The sequence below is a fragment of the Apus apus genome, chromosome 2, assembly GCF_020740795.1.
Source record: "Apus apus isolate bApuApu2 chromosome 2, bApuApu2.pri.cur, whole genome shotgun sequence".
NCBI classification, from domain to species: Eukaryota; Metazoa; Chordata; class Aves; order Apodiformes; family Apodidae; genus Apus; species Apus apus.
In genome coordinates this window covers 107,742,512-107,757,943 of record NC_067283.1, presented here as the reverse complement: position 1 = coordinate 107,757,943, position 15,432 = coordinate 107,742,512, and the positions used below count along the sequence as shown (strand labels likewise).

General features: G+C 36.1%; 1 protein-coding gene across 4 annotated transcripts in view; it reads left to right on the top strand.

Moving 5' to 3' along the window:
• The window catches only part of ESCO1 (establishment of sister chromatid cohesion N-acetyltransferase 1), a 34,190-nt gene that overhangs the window by 17,145 nt on the left and 1,613 nt on the right, over positions 1 to 15,432 (top strand). For 2 of the 4 annotated variants that reach the window (XM_051611430.1, XM_051611431.1), the window contains exons 8-11: positions 2,506 to 2,637; positions 9,818 to 9,907; positions 12,524 to 12,667; positions 13,442 to 13,629. In XM_051611430.1, the coding sequence (XP_051467390.1) occupies positions 2,506 to 2,637; positions 9,818 to 9,907; positions 12,524 to 12,667; positions 13,442 to 13,629 (554 nt within the window). Of the gene's footprint in view, positions 1 to 2,505; positions 2,638 to 9,099; positions 9,223 to 9,817; positions 9,908 to 12,523; positions 12,668 to 13,441; positions 13,630 to 15,432 lie in introns of those variants that run through there. The other 2 variants (XM_051611433.1, XM_051611434.1) reach the window with 2 other exon arrangements.

Below are 15,432 nucleotides of genomic sequence, written 5' to 3'. Positions count from 1 at the left end.
TAACCTGTGTGTGTAGCCCATTGATACAATGGAATGCATGTAAGATTTGTAATAGTGGTAAAATCCTTAAACAAAAAACTGAAAAATTCCCCCCAAACCAAATTATACCAGCAAGATTCGAAAAAGTCAAACTGTAAAATGCAATATGGCAGTACTATTCCAGGGAATGTGTCTGTTCCTGGACACTTGTAAAACAGCATATGTATTTACAAGGCAAGATGGGAAGAGCTAAGGAGCCTGACAACTTTCAGGATATTCTTGCCCCGTTTTTTTTGTATGACTTCCTAGATAGCTAGGCTTTTTTTTTTTTTTTTTCCTTGAGATTTTTTGTAGTAAACTAATAGATATTTTTTGCTTAAATGCCTTTAGCTTCTTGATCATTTGAACACAAAATGTTTAATGAGACTCACTGAGGTACTGATATGTGTGAAATATTTTAAGAGTTGCTTTATGTAGCTGATTTTCTAATTTAGGTATCTTAATTTTTTAAAGTATGTTCCAAGCATCAAAATAGGCTTTGTCTTCACTTATCCTGCCCTGCATACAGGGGATATATTCTCCATCTTCACAACAGGAATTACTAAGTTTTGTTCAATTGGTTCATCTTAAGATAATTGCAATACATCATCCTTCCTGCTGAACTGCCTTTTCAAGTCTTTCATGTATAAACCGTTGAAATGCAGTATATTTTGCTGGCTGCAGGGGCACCTCATTTTGAATTATATTGCTGCTTTAAAAGAAGTCTGCAAGTAAAACAAAATGTGTTTGATTCAATTTTTACTCTTTTAGAAACCTCATCTTACTCAGACTTTGCAAATCTAACTTCAGAGTTCATCTTTCCTTTTTCCTTCAAGAAACTTAGTGTAGTTCTTTTTCTCATTCTGTATACAATAGAAATGTATAAATTGATGTATAATTAAAACAATGACTTCTCAGATTCAGCTTCTTTCTTTTGATTGATTTCCATGTATGGGATCTTAAAGAGAAGTTCCACCCTGAGTTTGCCTGGCCAGTTATACCTTTAGTCTGTTTTTGGAAAGACACTGATGCCTACATTTTAGATTTCACTAATGACTACTTGAATAAGTTGCTGTTCTGTGAAGAACTTATCTAGCTTTTAGATGTACTCAAACATATCTTTGAAGATGGAAGAAGTAAAAAAATTGTTTGTAAACGTTTTTGCTCTGTTGCAAAATGCTTCTGTAAAGTAGGCTTTTTTTACTATAAATATTTTCAGCTCTTAGAAAACAAAATTAAGTTCAGGTGGTCTGTTTTCTTGCAAATTGTGCACTTCCAATTTGTACACAGATCAACTTACTTTTAAAAAACACCCCCAAGTGTTTTTTAGCTTATAGAGTATCCTATTTTAAAGTATAAAACAACGTTTTGGTCCTCCGTTACTTGTGATATATATTAAAATAGAGTAATAAATAGAATAATAGTGACTTTTATTGCTGCTTACATAAACTCAATTTCCAAATGTAATTAAAGAAAAAACACCTGTTTGGGCATTAAGCCAAAACTGAAAACATAGCTTTTTGGCTAGAGACTTCAATCTAACTGGTATTCTTTTGCTCTTTGCAAAAGGTACTCCCTGCACCTGACACTTCACTATTTATTAGGCACTGAGCACACTTCCAAATTAATAACACTGTTTTAATGTAAAAATAGCAAAACAATAGGTACTGACTAATGCTCTTAAATTTGTAATGGATGGTTATAGAGTAGGAGGATAACCTAAAGGATCATGAGTAAAATACATTTGTATTGTAGCTGCTATCCAATGTCTGAAAAACAGAAGTTATGAGCCCTGTGCAATTAAGATAGCATGTCAGGCATCATAGTTAGTTGTTTCCAATTAAGAGTTAAGATTTAAATCCTGAAAGTATATTAAATGAGGCTTTTAATCAATGAAGAGAGGGTTAAAAAAACCCATAATGCTATTTGATTGCCTTGAAAGATTTTGTTTTCATAAAAAACAAAAAGGTAATGATCAGCTGTTGCAGATATGTTGCTGATCTTAAAGATTATTTCTGTAACTTTATCATATCCTCCCAAACATTCAGGAATTGGCTCACGTTTGGCCCACCTCAAGACAACTCACAACCAAAAGATGGGAAGCAGTAGAACAATTGGGAAAACCAGATAATGTGGGGCTGGATGTGTACATTTTCTTATATTTACTGCAAATAGGGTAATGAAGGAAGAATCCTCTATTCTTTGTATTTCATAAAATAAAAGAGAAGTAATTTGTTCAAAACTAATGGGAGGGGAGCTAATTTTAATGTTTGCTCTGTGATTGATGCCTCTGCCTTTTAAAGCTGTGTGAGTTTTTAAAATATTAAATTCTAAATTATTTTACTTGTTTTCTCCTGTTTCATTTTAGCCTCTGTGTTGAGTTTCCAGAAGATATAAGAGGCATGTGTGATTAAAGTTCTTTTGAACTGTATTTGCTATGCTTGCAATTGACAAATAGCTTTTTTTTTTTTTTTTTTTTTTTAATAGGATGCAGGACAGAAGAGATTTGGTGCTATTTCCTGTAATATTTGTGGAATGCTTTACACTGCATCAAATCCAGAGGATGAAACCCAGCATCTGCTCTTTCATAACCAATTCATAAGTGCTGTAAGATATGTGGTAAGAAAACTTCATCTTCTTAAAGACACAAGCATTATATTTTATTTGCTGGTACTAGCTAAAGTTCATATTGCATTAAGTTGTATTTAATAGATCAGTATCACAATAGGCCATAAATAATCCACTTTGTGAAATAATTGTTTTTTAGAGCTGTGGTAGGGAGGTTATATGTAATATATAAAAATATTTAGTAGGATAGTGGTGTTTCATTGGCATTGTATACTTTCCGTTAAAATTCCTCAATCCTGGGGGAGGGTGCACATGTGATAGGAAGACAAAGGAATGTCACTGTTCTGAAAATGATAAACACAGGTTTCAGTATGACTGGTGTTTGCAGCGGTTGCCTTAGTAGTCAGCTAAAGAGTTGATTGCACTATTTTTGTAATTGTGTAGTCTTAGATGACTTCTAAATTACTTTTTCTTAAGAATCTGGGAATCCAGCTGATACAACTTCATTGTATATTGAAACTTTACTGAATTTATAGTGTGATTGTAGTCTTTAATTATGAAGTCCAAAGTACTATTCCATAGCTTTATTACATGTGCTGTATCTGAGTATATTTATCATATTAAAGCTCAGATTTTAATTTTTTGTGCAATTTAAAGTATATTGTAAAATCAGCTACTTCACACTAGCTGATATTACAAGACTTACAGGAAATATCTGTTCACATGTCTGAAATCCAGAATAGAATCCACAAAGTCTATTTTCTTTATCATACATGTTACCTTCAGTACTCTACACTCGAGTAGGTAAGACCTCCAGGATAACTGAACTGAGGCCACCAATTCATTTCATGTAGGTACTAAGTGGCTGTTGAGCTGCTCTTAAGTCTTAAGCTCAATTTTATCCCACTGTTCACAAACATAAAGATATATCTTCATAGCTGAAGTGTTTGAAACCATCTGGTAAATAGTTGTGGTATTTGTTATATTCTTGAAATATTTAATCTATCTGATAGACATTAGCTACATTGTAGGGTGAGCCTGGGCAGAGAGTATGATGGAACACAGTATGTTATAAAGGCAGCATAGAATACATTTCCCCATTTTGTTCCTGTTTGTCCTTTTTCAGTCGTGTCACATCCCCCCCTTCCAAGCACTTAGGTACTTTCAGATCTTGAATGTTAACAAAGATGTAACATGGTTTACAGGAGATGATGTTAGTTCTTTTGGACAGAAACTCACAGATGAGTTCAATAGTTACTTTAAGCTGCTATGTTCACGTAGGTGGGAAGTTGCACTGAAGTTTGAATCTTCTGAAATCTGAAAGAGCTGAAATTTCTCATTTGTATGTATGTCTAGAGTAACAACATGATTACAATAAAAATGAAAGTGCAGAATGCCTTAAACCACTTGTAACTGTGTATAAAGTCAGGTATGATTTTAATTTGAGGAAGAACTTTCCCTGTTGTTTTCTCAGTTGCTAGGCATCTTTTAAAAACTTTACACAGTGTGTACGCAAGAAAACCATTTGTATTGTCTGTTCAGTGAGTAAACTGTTCTATCTCTGAAATCTTCTAAGACTCTAGTTTCATTTTGTGACACTGTAGACAGCTATAGAGCAATGATTTAGATGGTTATTCTATAACAGAAACTGTGGAGTTAGAGGTGAGGGAGGGAGTGTCATGAATCTTTAAATTCCTCTCTGATTATTTTTTTTCTTGTAACAATTTGATTAACACTGTTTTCTGCATGGTTAATAACTTATGCCATGCTAAATAGATAAGTCTCAAACACATTTAATCTGTAGTCAGCAGTTCTTGGTTGATTGTGCTGTGGCAATGTCTGTGATAGAAACTTCCTCATCTCTTAGAAAATAATTTGAATTTTAGGTAAGCCTTCTTGCCAGTGGGTTAGTACACCAAGGACTAATTCTTAGAACTGAAACTTGATTCTTAGTCATCCAGAAACACCAGAAGAATCATCGCTAGTTATCCTATTTTTCTAGGTTTCTAGTGGAGATTGTTGGGAGAATGACTTGGGGGTGTGATATGGTTGGTTTCTTGGTATTTGTACATAGTTACTGTGTTGAAACTATAACGATCTTCCTTTCTCAGACAGAAAGTGTTAACTGGACAGTAGCATCATGGGATTATAAAAATTGTACTAGAGAAAGTCTTGGTAATTTTTTTGGTTAGACTTTCTGGTCGAGGAACATCTGTTCCTAATGACCTTGGTATGTTACTTTATTAGCTCTCCAGATACTCTTTTTTATGTAGTTAATATATTTGATGTTATTGTCGGAGGCCATTCTAAGGTAACTTAGAAGCATTTTTCATTCTCTTGTCATTGACATTCTTCATGCTGTATGATGCAGTCCCAGTCTGACTTGAGAAGACTTTTTTCAGTTTTTCTCCCTTTTGAGTGTCTAGTTACATGCCTAAGAGTTCTATTGATGATGCATTTCACAGAATCACAAAAAGAAAGCCTATATACTTTAGCATGCTAGAGATTCTTGCTATGAACTGTGAAAATGGTCTTCATTATTAATGTCTTGTCTACCTGCATGCAGCTGCTTTAAAGTACCGAGTAGACAGAAGATAGTTTGCATGTATATAATTTTTTTTTAAGGCCTATCTTTCTTCTTCTATTAAAAAAAAAAGAGCTTTTTAGGTCTCTAGAAATTCCACAATGCCCACAGAAGTAGGGCAGGCTAACAAGGAGATGATATTGGGATACTTGATTGGTCATGAATGGCTGATAGGGTCAGTAAGGAAATTGCAGGCCTTGTGTGGAGAGAAGGTTTGGCAAGTTTAATGATGTTTTCAGGATATGGGAACAGAAGGCAGGCAGTTTTCTGAAGGGTGCTGTTTGCTGCAAAATTTGTGTCCAAATTCAGTAAGCAATAAGGTAAGGTGGTCAAGGATGGTACTGGAGCAGGAGTAGATTAATGAGAGGTGTCCTTTTCAGCAGGCAAATGCAGGAATCTGTCTCACTGTCCTTCTGGTTTCAGACATCTGAAAGTCTCCAGAAAAAATACACCATTCTAGCATGAGTGCACATTGAGTGATGATATGTATATCATGTGTTAACTCCAATGGGATGGATAGCTTTATGGGATGCATACGTGGTGAGTTTTATAAAATCCTCTAGCTATGATACCACAAAATATAAATGGTGTATCCTCTCTGTGATATCACGTAGTATCAATTCAGTATTTCTGCAATTTTTTCTTGTAAGAGCGAGACATTATTTTTATGATGCTTTTAAGTTGCGAAGACAAATACTTAAGTTAGAAAATGCCTGCGGATTCAGGTCCCTGATGTGAGTGCAGTTAATGTGTTTGTCCTTCAAGCTTATCCTCTTAGTTGAGAATATCTGGAGCTGAAGAAAGTGGAAGAAGGTGTTGTTTGGTCTAATGTCTAATTTGATAAGTGTTAAGTTGCTATTCTGCTATAATTGCATCCAAGCCTGTCTGTGAGGTTCTTAGGATTTTTGTATTAAAACAAACAAAAGGCAATGTTTGACTTCTAGAAACCTAAGGCTAACGGGATATCAGGATTGAAGATGATGATGAACTTCATGTCATCATAGAAAGTTTGATGGTTGTCTTAATTTGCATTAATTTCAAAAGTGATGTGTCTGTACAATAGCTTAATAAACTTTTCAAATAAAGTTGTTAGCATTAGCTATCTGCTGTAAGAATCTTAGTTTTAATTTAGGAGAAGGTAGTACTTAATAGTTAAATTCAAGGGTCTTAGTATGTATTACAGCCAAAACCTTATTCTCTGTAGTATGCATGTGGGAAGGAGAGGCAGAATATCTGTAACTTGATGAAGGAGTCAGGAGGAGGAAGGCAGTAGAGCATTTCTCTGCTACAAATTATCAAGGGTATAAAGGCACAAAATTTCATACTAAACTTGATTATTGAGGGGAAATTTCACAAGTATGAAAGATAAGAATTATACAGTATTAGCCATGTTTCCTCACTGCTTCAATATTTTTGAGGAAAAAATAGTATTAGAAAAAAGCACTGATTTTCTATTCATTTGGAAAGTAGGCAGTGCAGAGAAGTCAGAACTGACGTATATATACATCTATATATATTATATAAAAATACCAGATTTGCTGTCCCATTTCTTACCCTTACATAAGAACTTCAGAAACATGAGGAAATGCATGGGAAGCAGGCTTTTGTGTCTTCTCACTTAACCTTTTAAAGGCAAATCTACGTCAGATATTATTTTAACTGGCAGGCAGAGCACAGGTCATGTGAAATGGAGTGCTGAGGATTTTGGCTACAGTGCTCCCAGTGTTTGAGCCATCTTCCAGCTACATGCTGCATCATTCATTATATACATGTCTAATACCCAGTGAGAGCAATGTACCACACAGTATAGTTGTAATTACTGTCTGTACTGTTTCACAGTGCCTTAGCAATTGCTTGTCTGGTTGGCACTTCTTTGAATTATTTCTTTATTTTGTAATTTTATTGCCATTGCACCTTAATAAGCAAGAAGCAGCAAATTTTACTCTTGCTTGAAGTGGGAGGAGGTAGATTAAAAATGAATTAACTGTTCATTGCAGAGTTGCCTTATGTTCTCAAAAAAATATCTATAGGATAAATAGCCAAAACATGGAGGGGAGGAGGATGTTGCAAGTTATGACACACCAATGGGGCTCTGTACAGCACCAGTCTGCCCAGCTGTGGTCATGGGGCTGTATGTGCCTGGCTGCTGCTGGCTGTAGGTCGTGTGTTGTTGGGCACAGACTCCCAGTATCAAGGAGGAGTGCTCTGGTTTCCTGCTGTAGTGAGGTGTTCTTGCCATCTGCATGAGTGAAGGAGCCCTACTTTAGTTCTCAGTGATGAAAACAAAATCCAGCAGTCTGCAAAATACTTCCAAAGAACCAGCAACCATAGTTAGGTGTGTTAAGGGAAATAGCCTTCCTACCACATGCAAGATACTGATACTAAAGCATATTCTGTGTATCATAGATATCTAATAGGATCAGTCCCAGTTGAAGCTATAGCACATTTTCTTTAACAGCTTTAATGTTAGAATATGAAAGAGCTGTGACCCATCTTGTGCTTTACTTCAATTTAGTTTAAAGGAAGCACAGTTCCTTCCTTAGTAAGACTGAATAATAAGGATACTGCAGATGCTTGTGTGAAATGTTATTTTTTCATTTTGAAACTCTTGGAGCTGTTTTAATAACAAAGGAATATGACTTTAAAATGTCTTCTCTGATGGAAACCAAATTAACTGCAAATCTTGGATAAACTTACAGTTTGCAGAAGCTTTTTGGAAAGCTTCGTCTAAAAGATATTTCTGAATAAATTCCAAAATACTTTTTTAGAAACTGCCTGTCCTGTGAATAGGATCAGTCCCCATATTACACTAATAATTTAAGAAAATTCATAGGTAGACAATAATGAAAATATGAGTTCTAATTATTAGAGAGTCAGTTACTGAGTTTTTATGGAATGTTAAAACTTATGCTAATACACTGTATCGTGAAAGTGCAACAATAGTAAGCCATTCAGAAACTTTTTTTTCCATCAGATTTAATATTGTTGGAAATACCTGACTATTACTTTAGCAGAATGCCTTAACCTAAAATTGAGAGTTGAATTTTTTGCTTTAGGCCTGCAACATTCTGGATTCTGTAACAGTAGAGTTACCAAACACATTACATTTATCTGCTAAGTGGTGGTCAGGGTTGGTTTGAAATAGTCTATAGAAAGTTTTTACCAGGCAGCAAAAGACAAAAAAGAGAGGACAGTGTTTGCAGCTGGAGAGTAGTAATTCTTGCCTGAATTTTTTTTACACCTTTTCTAACAGTCTCAAAAGGCATGTCACAATCCCACAAATTGCACTTTTCCTGCTTACATGAATATTGTTACACTGCTGTTTGTCATTTTGTGTTCAGACCATGATATATAAAAATTCAAATAGGATCTTCAGCTGTTCTGGTATTTAGTGCAACTATACTGAGAAGAAAAGCAGATAGGATTGAAATGGTGTCTGTGTTGCAACCATTGCCATGCTGGGTGCTAAAATTGTACATAAATAGTTCCAGGGCTGCCAGTGAGTAGATAAATTTCTAAAATTACTCTCTTCATATCTTGTTTGGGATAAGGGAGTAAAATCAGCATTATTAAAATGAGGTACAGATCAAGTATTAAACATGTAAATTTGTCCTTTTTTGTAGTAGTAGTACTAGTAGTATATATGGCATTCATTCAGTGCCATATTCCATTGTTTGTTCTTTAGTTGAACATTATTTTATGGGAAGGTACAGATTTCAATGAGAATAATTCCATCAATATTGTTTCTTCAAAGGCTTTTTTATATGAAGTTGCTTTGAGTAAGACTTGTAGATCAGCCTTTTTAGTGGCTGAAGTTACTTCTGCATTCAGTATTTTTAGGTCCCATCAAAGCAACTTGAGTTCTATTATCTACCAGTCCCATCTTACTAGATTTAAGTGGCTTTTTTGTTTTGTTTTTTTCCATGCAGGTACTGCTCATTATTCACCACGAGTGTGGATCTGAAGAAGAGTTAATTACCTCTATTTTTTTGAGTATGTTTATACTTCAGATACACACAACGTAGCCTCCTTCCCTATTAGATTCTTAGAAGGTAGTTATGACATTTTTTTCTAGTATCCTTCTTGTGGCTTTAACAGTTATGATCAGTAACAAAATAAACTATTCTTTACATTTTGGGCAACTGCATGCCAATCAGTTCACTTAGAACCTCCTGGAGGTCTTTCGCATGCCAAACTTTTAAAACTGAGTGTGTATTTGTGGAGGTAACTATGTTAAAAAGAAATATTTTATTAAAACTTAGGATTTTTCCCATTCACTGGACTTTGGAAAAGAAGTTGTACATAGGTTTGGAAATCAGTTATGTGAGCCAAGCTTGCTACTTCTGTTTTAAACTTGAGTTTGCACTGCAGTCCTGGGGGAAAAAATCTAGTTGGGAATTTAGAAGACGCTTTCACAAATTATGTCTAGATATAGTTAGGCTATTGTATAAAGTATTGTATAAATAAGTTCATATTGTATCTGTCATGCTCATTTTAAAAAGCTAGCTGAAGTTTTCTTCTCTAGCAAAGCAGCTGCTAAATAGTGTGAAGTCTCTGCATTAGTTCAGTGTATAGAAAATAACGTGCAATTTCTTTTTGTGAAAGTACACCTCATGTATGGTTTAGATAAATGTTTGTTTTATTTAGGGTTGGAAAAAAGAGAGAATTTTGGCTGAATATCCTGATGGAAAGATAATAATGGTTCTTCCCGATGACCCAAAGTATGCACTTAAAAAGGTAAGGTGAAAAGGACTGGATTTGTATATCTGAACTTGTTTGATGTTTTAATACAAGTAATGAGAATATTCATAGAAAGATTGATAATTTAAGTGTGAGCAGTTGAAGGTGGACTCAAAACTGCTGTGATTCTGTAGCTTTTTCCACAAAGAGGTCAGACATCTCACTCTGATGCACTACTGCTCTCTTGATGGAGAGGATGAGTCTGAGAAGGAGTAAAAGGCAGGGGTGGGAAGAGCATCAACCAACTGAATAATTTTTTTTTTTAACATTTTTTTAAAATATGCTTGCTGAATGTCAGCCAAGTATTTTATGCAATATAAAATTCTTACTATATTTAAACAAACTGAAATGTATTGACACTATTACACAGCATGAATATGGCACCATTAGCTAAATGATTTATGGATAAAACCAGATTTAGTTGGAAATCTGCCTCAAAGTCATCTAGTCCATTCACACGTCCAAAGCAGGATGAGCTGTGATTATGATGCATCTGGCAAGTTTCTAAAACTTCAGCCACTGGAGGTTTTTCTGACCTCTTCAGACTGTTAACAGTGCTTTGCTATCTGTAACATTAGGAAATTTTCCCTCAACTGCCAGCAGAATCTCCATACTGCAATTTAAGCTCATTAGTGCAAGTCATACTGCCACAGCTGTAGAAAACATGCCTCTTTTTCCTCTTTGCAACAGCTCTTTTTCTGCCTGAACAAGCTCTGCTTGTTTCACCTTAAGGAGATGGATGGGATGTGCTGTTACTTAGTTTGTACTCCTGATTTATACAGCTCTGATCATTGTCATACTCCTCATTATTTGCATTTGTGGCATGTCTTTCCTGTCTTTTGAAACTCTTTCTCTAAAACTGGGCACAAAGGGCACACACTGGAGGCTTAAAGCAGCAGGGTGCTTTGGTGTCTTGCTGTCTAGCCTGTGTTCATGTATCTTAATATGTCATTACATTTATTTTTTCAGTAGCATTGTATTGATTCTGTTTAGCTGGGGATTTGCTGTGACCAAAAGGTACTTTTTTACAGTATCACTGTGACAGGATCACGGAATGTTTGTGTTTGGAAAAGACCTCAAGAGCCTGAATTGATGCCCGAGACAGCTCTTTCTGAGGTCATGACCTTAGTGGGTTTTCTTTAGACTAACATAGAATTTTTAAATTACTGAGTTGAAAAGAAAGTACCAATTCTCCCTTTACAATATTGAATGCAGTTAAGTTTGTTTATTGTGGGTTTTTTTCTTTGCTGGTATTATCTTAATTTTAGTATATTTATTGCATAATCATGTCTTACTAAATTGGCTGTGGAAAAAAATTACTTAAAATACCTAAGTTAGGCAAATAAAAGGAAGACTGCAGTAAATGAAGTAATTTAAGACAGAGTTTTCTGTAGTTCTGTCTGGTTAAACTCGAGAGCATCTACAGCTGTCACCACTGTGGATGAATGACATCAAGAGTGGTTACCCAGCGTTTCAATTTTGCTAATTGGCCCTGTCATTAAAAAACTGGTACCTGGTGGTTAGATGAGAAAGTAGAGAATAACTGATACCATGCCTTTAAAAAGTTATTTTTAAAGATATTTTTTTAATACAGTTTTCATTTGATCAGTACTAACTTCATCTATTCATAGCACCTGTAATTCTAGTTTTGTTTTACTAATATAACTACAACATGTGTTAAAGAAACTGATGCTGCTCCATGCCCTGCGTAGGAAAGGCCACCTTATTTCTGTCTGATACTGGAGGACAGAGGCTGTCTCAGTGACCCTTTGTAGGTACAAGAATCACCCAGTAAATTCTCAGCTTACACCTAAGCTTTTGTTTACACTCATGCTGGAGTTTATATATTTGTTCTAAACTTGCTAATATCAAACAAAATTTTATGTTTAGTTTCAGTTTTTAGTTTCAGTTACTCCTTGCAAAGCTGATGGAAGAGCAGAAAGTCTGAGGAAAGAGACAGCAGTTACTCATTCCTTTACAACAAATGCAGCTGCCTTGGCACTCTGCTTGCTGTCATCTGCTCAGAACCCTTAATGGATTAGTTCTTTCAAGACTTAAAAGATAACAAACAGGAAACATTCAACTAAGCTAGCTTACCTTTTGGCATTGGTCTCATTTACTTCTAGAATATCAGAGTCCACACTCTGCATTATCTCACATTATGCACACTCTGCGCACTCATGTTATTTGCATTCTCTCTGTTAGTGTTTGACTAATTTTGGGGAGCCATGTTTGTTATTTTTAGAAGTAGGTGAAGAGTCCAATGAATAAAATAAGAATACTGCTACATTTAATTTTTATTAATTTAGCATTAATAAACAAGAGTGGCTTCTTTGACTGGAAATAGAGCTACTGGCAGGGACCAGGGTTACCACAGCTAATCCAAAGTTAGTGGAAGCTGACTTGGATGTCTACTCTCCCTATTTCCAGCCAAATATTATTTAAGGATCATTTGTGCAGACTGATGGATTGCAGGTTGCTCAGGGTAATTTTAAACTTCTGGAATAGCTTTCAGTGTTTCAGATACCTTAGTGCGTTTTTGTAAATATATCTTTTTATGCAAATGAATATTTACCTGTGTTTCTTAAACAGCATTTAAACTTACTTTGACAGGTTGAAGAAATTAGAGAAATGGTAGACAATGACTTGGGATTTCAGCAAGCTCCACTCATGTGTTACTCTAGAACTAAAACTCTCCTTTTTATTTCTAATGACAAAAAAGTTATCGGCTGTTTAATTGCAGAACATATCCAGTGGGTAAGTGACTGAACTGAAGGAAGGCACTCTGTGTCAGTGCTTTGTGACTGTTTTCTTCAAACATTCTGAAACTATACTATTACCTCAGAATTTATGTCTAGCCATTCAGCAAATAAGCATTCTGTGTATGCCTTTTCCACAGAGGAAAAGACACTTAGTGGCAGACCACTGTGAAATGTAGCTACTCATTTTTGTATTCTTGACCTGCAGCTGAGACACATGTATGGTATCATACTTGGCTCAGACCTGATCCTGTAAGAACTTGCTGCAACCAAAGGGTCGAATTTTCCTTCCTCTGCTCTGTTTATACTAGCTCTGGCCCTCCTCTTTCTTGTTGACAAGCAGCTTTGACTCCATGCCTGGCAGAAATCCAACATGGATGAAAGAGTGGAAACTCTGTAGGATTGATTTGAATCACCGAGGGGTCAAGCATCTCTGCAGTGAACAGAAGCAGAGGGCAGAACTGTGTGGTGGAGAGCAGGACAAGAAGCTGTGCTGCCACTTGCAGCACTAAAAACTGGTGTCAGAACTTTGATTACTTGTTGCTGTTATTTTAAATTGGATAAGCTTTAGAGGGGTTTTTTTGTTTATCTTTTATCATCTGTTCCAATTTTGAAACTGTTAATGAGAAATTAAATGAGACACAAAAACTCTGTCACTTTGGTATTTTAGCAAGTAGCTATGTTTAACTGAAATAAATGACACAATAATTATTTTGTCCAGTCATCAGTGATATTTTTATAAAATGACAAATCTTTTTTACATCACTTGCAGGGCTACAGAGTTATAGAAGAGAAGGTTCCAGAAATCAGTTCAGAAAATGAGAAAGTCATATTTGAAAGACAGAAAGCCTGGTGCTGTTCAACTTCTCCAGAACCTGCTATTTGTGGGATTAGTCGAATATGGGTATTCAGCATGATGCGTCGGAAGAAGGTTGCTTCTCGGATGATAGAGTGTCTGAGGTAGTATTTTAAAAGTTCCTCAGTTACCTGTGTTTTAGGTAGAACTTGGTCCAAGAGATGTATTGCTTTGTATGTCTTAAGCTTGTATTTTTAAGCTGCTGGTGAGAGGGGGGATGTAGATCTGAGCAAAGTTGACAGTTCCAGCATTATGCAGAGTTCAGTAACTAACCTCAGTGTTCTGCAGGGCTTTAATAGAAGTCTTCCTGCTAAGCGAAATTGCAGTCAGTCAGCCTAGCAGGCTGCCAGTGGGCGTGGGTAAATTCCTCTGAGGTGATGATGAGTGAAGGAAATGAGACTGTCTTTGGTTAAAGCGTGAGATTACCCGAGTGTCAAGTACTATGACCTAGTCATTGGCTGAATGTCCTTTCCTTAGAGGTAGAAAGGGGGAAAGAACAGAGATGAGTGCACTGAACTATTTGATATAGTCCTGTGGCTTCCAACTGTGATTTTTTTTGTTGGTTTGGGGTTTTTTTTGGTCAGGTTCACTAAACCTTTTGAGATATTTTCAATTTCTGTGAGGTGCTAGTAGCTAGTGATTAGTGTATTCACCTGAATGCTAAGTGCTGGATCTATAAAAAGAGTCAACCATCTGTTCTACTGTTTAGGTAAGTGTTAAAAGCGTAGAATCTCCAGAACTTAGGTTTCTTCCAGTGACATTTTCAGTAAGTTTAAATTCCTGTTCTGAGTGATGCCAAAGGCTACCTAAATCTTACTGCTGCTGGGCTGTCAGGTTTCTGCCAGGAGCCAGGCTAGCTGCATCTTATTGGGAGTTCGTGGCTCCGGTGCTCCTGTGTCTGCCAATCCTCACCCTGTTGGGTATTTGGAGATCCTAACAAAGCTGTTCTGCTCTGCAGAATGCATCTTGCTTGGCCGGTGGAGCAACCGGAAAGTTCTAGTGGATCATGTTCAATCTGAACTATCAACTGTAAAGTTGTGTACAGATAAGCATATTAACTTGGTGATTTGGTTTATATTTGACTGATTTTTAATTGTGTATTTAGTAGCTTCCTAGTAACTGTTCCTAAAGGAAAGATTTCTTCCCCAAAGCAATGCAGAAGTTGCTCCCTCAGTTACAGCTCTAGAGGATCTTTAGAATCAATGGTTTGTTGTGGCTTAGCAAGAATAGGTCTCAGTTTTCCTCTTGGCTGTGTGCTGCATCTTATCCTGTCCTCAGGGCCAGTTTGGCCTTCCATTTTCTCATTGTTACATTAGTAGAAAACAGACTCGCCAAGAAAAGCTTCGTGTTATTCTGGTGCTCAGCTGGTTTGTAGAAAGGTCTGATGAGCTCTGGAGTTGGTGTAGACATAGGAGCCATGAAAGTTAGAAAAGGCAAAGGAAAGGAGTGTGGTTTGCTTCTTGAGGGCAGTGAGCAGTTACATCTACTCAGCTGCCAGTGAAACTTCAACCTAAATAAAAGTCTTTTGTAGCAAAAGGTAGTTTGAGTGGGATGATTCTGGTAGCCAGCTAAATTTTGACTTCAAAATGCTGGTGTCCTAGCAAACTTTTAAGTCCATTTTGAGAATGTCTGCCATGTTTCACCCAAGCTTTCACAGCTGACCTGCAGTCCCCAAACCCAGTCAGACAGTCCTGAGAATCTTGCAAAATCGTCTTCCTAAATAAACTAAAGGGAACAAAGCAGATAATAATTACAAAGGATTTTGTTGCTATTTGCATTTCCTCAAGATCTAATGGAGGCATCCATATGATTGTAGTTCACACTTGCTCTTAAGTAAGTTTATTTTATAGGAATTAAAAAATTTAACTTTAGTGGGAGTTTCTTTTGTTTCCAAGGATGAACATTAC